Source organism: Parasteatoda tepidariorum, chromosome 8, assembly GCF_043381705.1.
Source record: "Parasteatoda tepidariorum isolate YZ-2023 chromosome 8, CAS_Ptep_4.0, whole genome shotgun sequence".
Taxonomy (NCBI): domain Eukaryota; kingdom Metazoa; phylum Arthropoda; class Arachnida; order Araneae; family Theridiidae; genus Parasteatoda; species Parasteatoda tepidariorum.
Genome location: NC_092211.1, coordinates 22,520,313 through 22,527,246, shown reverse-complemented (window position 1 = coordinate 22,527,246; position 6,934 = coordinate 22,520,313). Strand labels below are relative to the sequence as shown.

Below are 6,934 nucleotides of genomic sequence, written 5' to 3'. Positions count from 1 at the left end.
CTAAAGGCCTGGTTTCTTAGGACAGGACGCCGTCAGCTGGAAATCAGCGCTAACCTCTGATTGGTCCATTTGTGAGTTTGATAGTATACGTCATCGAGTTCAAGATGAGCGTTCGATGACGTACACTATCAAACTCACAAATGGACCAATCAGAGGTTAGCGCTGATTTCCAGCTGACGGCGTCCTGTCCTAAGAAACCAGGCCTTTAATTAGCTAATGCCTGGTGATCTTGGCTTGTTTAAGTGTCATTAGAAACAACAACGACAAAACTATTTCATAGGGTTAATGAAAGTGATTAAAAATTAACATTTCCAGGTTTATTAGTACTTTTTTACTCATTAGTTATGTAGAGAAATATGAAAAAAAAGATATTTTTTATAAAAACTGCAATAAAACTTTCTGAATGCAAAAGAATAAAAAATGGCTAACAATTTTTACCCTTCTCTGAGCGTATGGTATGTCATATGTAAAACCACATCTGTTACTACCAAAGGTGCCCATGCTTTGTTGGTGATTGGAATTGGCACACTGATCTTTACAATAACCAGAAGTACCGCTTGTGGCATAAGGGGACGGATAATACACAGGCTCTTGATTGCTATCATATGTTACGGAAAGTGGCATATTATCAGGTTTTGTAGATTCACGTGTATCTGTACCTACAGAAGTGAAAAAAAGAGAAAGAAAACATACATATTCTCTTTTACAATTACTTCGAATAATGTAACTAAAAGGCATAGTTAAGTGTAGTTAGGGAGAATGTGAACTTGTTAAGAATGTTATTTTAAAGTGTTTGAAATGAAGAAGAAATAAAAATATGGTAATAATATAATCGGTATTATACACTGAAAATAAAGCATGCCTGAAACTGCCTGTATATGGTAAAATTTACCGTGTCTCTGGCTCTATGGGAAAACCAAAAAACTTGTTAATTTTATTGAAGTGCTTTGGTTGTGATTTTTGTAAAATTAACAATAAGAATGATACTATGTTTGATCAAATTTGATAAATGCGGTAGGTAAAATTTGGTAATTTCATCATAGTGACTAAGAGCATGGAATTAGAATTTCAAGTAAACTGATAATACATGAACGGAAAAATTACCAAATTGATGATTTAAATAACGTATCTATTAACTATGTATATATAGACCAGATAAGTATTTATCAAACAGTTCGGTGATTTTTAACTTCATCTAAATGTTGAATTGTTTAATCTAAATTTAAAAATCGAATTAATATATAATCCACGGTTAATTTAAATACAACAATGATAGCAAAAAGTTTTGTTTTAATTTTCATGAAGTTTAAAGTTTTCTGAAATATTAAAAAAAAATTAAGTACTCTTACAACTAATTAGTGAAACAAGAATGCTGTTTAAAATTTATTAATTTATCATGAGAGGTATACCATTTTCATTATATGTTCTGAAAATGTCAAAAATGAAGTCAAACAAATATTGAAAATGAAGGGACGGAAAGTAATGTTTAAGCTATGTAAAAAAACAACATTTCTTCCAGAATGTGTCAACACAATTAAAAAGAACTAGATTAGAAACCAGCAACCAAAGCTGCTTAATTTTTCGAGGGAATAAAAAAGTTATTGCAAAGTGATCGTAAGAAATGTAACACATGGTTTCAATAGGTAAAAAAATTAAATTTTAAGGATTTACATCAGCCTTTCTAAATAATAATTTGTCAAGTTTCTATAACCTTTCTGTTCATTTACCCCTTAACGATCGGTTAATTTTCAAGAAAACGGTCATAAAAGTGCCTATTTTTTTGCTCTTGTATTTGCATTACGTATTTGATTAGTGCTGCAACTAGTTTAAAATTAACTAACTATCTACAATTACCTTAAAAATACTCAGGTACTGCCATCAGGTGTGTAAAATGAGAAATAAAATATTTTTGGGGCAAAAGAAATTAATTAGTTTTATTCTTATTGACACGTGACTACTGAACACTCCAGCCCGTCATTTTCACGGGAGTGAGAAGGAAGGGGTTAATGTATTAATTTAACGTAATGGGTGACAATCAATATGTATGCTTATACAATTATTGCATAAATGATTATGATTGAATTAATTTTTTTACAAGAATGCTAAAATTATATTATTAACACTAGATTGCCTAAGGAAGTCATTTTGACTGCTTTTTAATTTCAATTAGCGAAACAATGATGACCCAATTTCTTAGAATTTGGTGACTTTTTGTACCACGCATAATTTTTTTTTATTGTTAATATTTACTAATAACTTGTTATATAACTGAAAATAATATCAAAAATTAATTTTAAACAAATTTCTTTATACATTAGTTATTCTTTCACAATGCAGTCATTTTGACTGCTTTTGGGAAATATAGGTATTCCAGTCTTTCTAGTGTTAAGGCTGTGGTTACGAGCTACCTGTAAACTACAAACGAGCAAACCTTGTCTTTTTACTGTTTATCTTTTTTTTCAACTTAGCAGAATACTTAAAACGCCCTTATAACAAGCTAAATGCATCACTATGTTTTATGTTTTATGCGTGACTGTACATACATTATGTTAATTGGTAATATACATGTGAAAGTAGCTTCTGTGCATTACAGCACCGTTTAAAAAATCCGCAGAAGGAAATTCACTATTTCCTTCTCTTTTTGTACGACGCATAAGTTCTAATAAAAAAAGTTACAGTAGTTCTAATAAAAAAAGGGAAACCATAATTGAAAAGCCATTATGTCTGAGCTAAATACCAGTGTTAAAAGATAAATTAATGTACTTGGTATTTAAAAACTGCCATAACACTACACCATTTATATTCCCGTAGGAAAAAAATCATTTCGCTTAGTTATGAGTCATTTTTATTCAAGCCGTACAAAATTTATTTTCGATCAATAATCGAAAGACATTTCCGTAAATTGATGTGAAACAGTTATTCCATAAAAATAAATCGTTTTTAGGAAATTTTCTATGTAATTTTCTTCTAAGTTATAAATGTTATTGTACTTCGGAACACATTTTCGAAAGAGAAAAACCTACCATCTGGAGTTCTGGGACTTCTAGCGGAAGTTCTTCGCATAGTGATGATGCAAACCACGCAAAGTACTGCAACAAGAACTATAATGGAACAAATGACGGGCACTGTGATGGTCAAGTGACGGTAAAAAGAACCATTTACATCACTCACTTCTGAAGGTCGAGGAGGGTATTCTAGAGAAAAAAGAAAGAAAAAAGATTACAATATAAAGATAATATAATATTTAATAGATGGGATAAAAATAGGGCATTGATAAATAGTAATTGTATTCTTGACCTATGTACTGTCATCAAGTTTTGAAACATTAACTTATCATAACTTTAATGAAAAATAATCGATGTGTGATGCATTAAAATAGAAAGTGATGTATCAAAACAATATTCCGATATATTTATATATCGATCTTATATATTATTTTCCGATTTATATATTACCTGATTTATTTGAATACGGTCTTGCCCATTTCCTTTCACAGTTTTTTTTAAACTTATTTAATCGAGGTCCTCTACTATCATTCCTCACCCATTATATTTTAAGCTTTCCAAATTTTAGCTAATAAGTCTATTTAAAATTCAAAATTAATCGCCAACTCAAACTGCAAATAAGTAACACATAGCCATTTGGCAGCATTAGAACAAAAATTTTAGGTTAATTTCAAATAATCCCCTAACAGTTTTCTTCATGCTTCGAATTAATTACTTTCTGTTATGTTACATTTTCATATATATCTCAAAGCTTTTGCCTCCTTTAAAAAAATGAAGCAGAAGACCAATTATTTATATTTTTATAAATTTCACCTAAAACAATATGAGATATTATTTCTCAATCATATTGTCACATCACGAACTTAATACAAAAATAAGAATATTAATTTGTCAATTTTATGTTATTTTTGATCACCCTACGACTACAAAAACTTCTTTGAATTAAATATATATAAACCTATATTTTAATGTTGGTTTTTAGCATTACAGTTATTTTTATTTTGATCCTTGAAATCATTTATTTTTTGAATTTCTTTCTCATTTTCGTTCGTTTAATTTAGTTTTTAGGTTTCCTGAATGTAGAAAGAATATTGTAGAAAATATTGTTGAATTTATCGAGTATTGTTGACTTGAGTTGAGGAAACATTTTTTTATTTTTATTTTAAATCTTCTAAATTAGTTTTTGAATTTCCTCAAAGTGGAAAGAATATTGTAGAAAATATTGCTGAGAGAAACTGTATTGAGAAAAATAATTTTGAAGAAAATAGTTATTTAGTTTTTTTTAGTTGCATTCAAATCCCAATTAGCAAGCATACCCTTCTGAATAATAAAGTTCATAGTTATTCTAAGAAATTCCAATAAGTTTGTTTGAAAGAAAATAACTGTTGCGAAAAACCAATATGTTTATTTTAAATAAAATAAGGGTTGTCATGTATTTTTCCTCAGATGAGATCGACCTCGTAAGTAAATATATTTATTCTATACTAGTGAGCTGCCCCCCTGCTCGTTAACGCTCGCCAATACCCGAAAATTGCTACGCAATCTTATATGGTTTGTTTCGCCAACCAAGCTCGCTTCGCTCGCTACTAACTTAGGTACATTGCAAATGCACGAAATTCTAAGAATTCAAAACAATCATTCAAATCCATATAAAAACTTTTTTTTAAAAACAATTTACATCTTTTTAGTAAATACTAAGTCATTAAAATAAATTTGAATTCAAATAAATGACATGTAATTCGTTAAACCTATTAGAAATGCGCCATAGTATAACTCTTGATATAAATCAAAAATCGTCAAATAAATTCGTGAAGAAAAGCGCTTTCGACAAAATACTAAAATAGAGATCTATCGACAAAGACTACTCACTTCTACCTACCTTAATAGTGTGAGATTGCCGCAGCTGATGCTCTCTGGTTATTCCAGTTTCCGTTTTTAAAAGAGTTATATGTTAAGCCATCTCAGTTAGATTTGGCACGTGCCATTTTTAGCGGCAATAATTGGTCGATTTTCTAGCGTTGCCATTCGGGGAGTTGTAATGAGGCTTTTTTTCGTCGTCGTGTATGAGAAATAGTAACGTAAACAAAACAGAGCGAACGTTGCCACCGGCGGAAAAGAAATATAGCCGAAATTTGGGAGCCACGTAAGAGAATTATATATATTAGATTTTCAAAAAATGATAAAGTGTTTTAGGATATTTAAATTGAAGCATAATAAGTCACAATTTAAATTAGACTTAGAAAAGTGAAATAATTTTCTCATCTATATAAATTTTCATATAAGTTTTGTAATCGATTTTAATGATAGGTCATTTTTGCTATGCACGACCATTATAGGTACACTGAATAGGCCTTCCGAATGTAACAAAATAGTTTTGCACAAAGAAAATGCTTACCACCAGTCACAGTAAGTGTTGCAAAAACATATTCCGCATCAGTAGAACCAGCATCATTACGGGCTGTCATCAACAATGAATACCAGGCTCCCGGCGTTAGATCCGTAATTGTGATTGTTTGTTGTTCTGGTATTATATTGTTACTGACCAATGTCCATTCTGGATGTCCAATGGTTCGATACTGGATGATGAAAAAGGTAACTGGGCATCCTCCATTATGCCAACTGTTCAAATTTACCATTATTGTTGTTTTATTGACAGTAAGCAACATTCGTTTGTCAGGTGCAATAGGGGCTGAAAAATAGTTTAGTATCAGTTATTAGTTATATTTTTTTACTTAACTTTACTTAATTTTATTAATAAAATTAATTGGATTAATTTTTTTTTACGCTTTACTTTTTTCCCCAGNAACATTCGTTTGTCAGGTGCAATAGGGGCTGAAAAATAGTTTAGTATCAGTTATTAGTTATATTTTTTTACTTAACTTTACTTAATTTTATTAATACAATTAATTGGATTAAATTTTTTTTTACTTAATTTTTTTTACGCTTTACTTTTTTCCCCAGTGAACTGACTGTAAGGCACAAAGCCCAGTAGACCAACTAAGTCAGGCGGGTGACAATTTTGATCAGGGACTGATGGCGTGTGGGATCGGTCATTGCAGAACTATTCTACTGTGTTAGATTCACGAATGCTTCCCAGACCGTCACTGATAGCACATTGCGTAGCTCCAGTGCGATGTAAATAGAGTACTACAACTACTACACATAATGAAAAACATAGTTTATATTTTGCTTCATTCATTATATCTAATATTTCTCCGCAGGCTTAGAGTTAATATAATATATTTCACTCCATAAATTATTCCAAGTATGTTGAATTTGCCTAGAGCATTTTGTGTGGAATATTTGCTGTTCATTTTGATTAATCTTTCTTAAATGGTAATCATTATATTCCTGTTTCATTTAATAACGATAATAATAATAATAATAGCTAAATGAAAAACAGTTATATTATTATCAATCCTTATTTTTTCTAAAAATTGTATAGGATTTTTTTAAAGACAATGATGATATTTAACTAGAAAGAAAAGCAAATAACCAATCAATATTTGCGTATATCCAGTCTTTAGTTAGATCAAAACAAAGTTAAATTCAAAATTAGAATATGAGACTAAAGTTAAATAATTCAGTTGATTTTCACTTTAATTTTTCTCATTACGTATTTAGAGACAAAAACATCCATTAATTTTAATTATAAAATATAAAATTTAATAATTGATTATAAAATAGTTTACTTAATTTAAATCTCCTAAACAAAATCTATTTTATTTAAAACAATATAGTTCGTATAACTTATAGATGTGTAATTCCTACTTCCAATCGTGGCTTTATTACTTTGAAAAAAACTTTATTACTATTAGAAATAACTGAGGTAGCGATAAATAATTAATAGCTTTATCCTCTTTGATATTTAAAATGTTTAGAAGTTTAAAGTTAAAACACAGTATTAATCACTCCTAGCAACAGTAATC

The 6,934-nt window shown here is 29.5% G+C and overlaps 1 protein-coding gene across 1 annotated transcript in view; it reads right to left on the bottom strand.

Annotated features, from left to right (window-relative positions):
- Window positions 1-445: 445 nt before the first annotated feature.
- The window catches only part of LOC107448733 (cell adhesion molecule Dscam1), a gene marked incomplete at its 3' end in the record, with an annotated part of 86,285 nt that continues 79,796 nt past the window's right edge, over window positions 446-6,934 (bottom strand). The window contains 3 exon segments of the mRNA XM_043050074.2: window positions 446-659; window positions 3,024-3,194; window positions 5,401-5,694. Of these exon segments, the coding sequence (XP_042906008.2) occupies window positions 446-659; window positions 3,024-3,194; window positions 5,401-5,694 (679 nt within the window).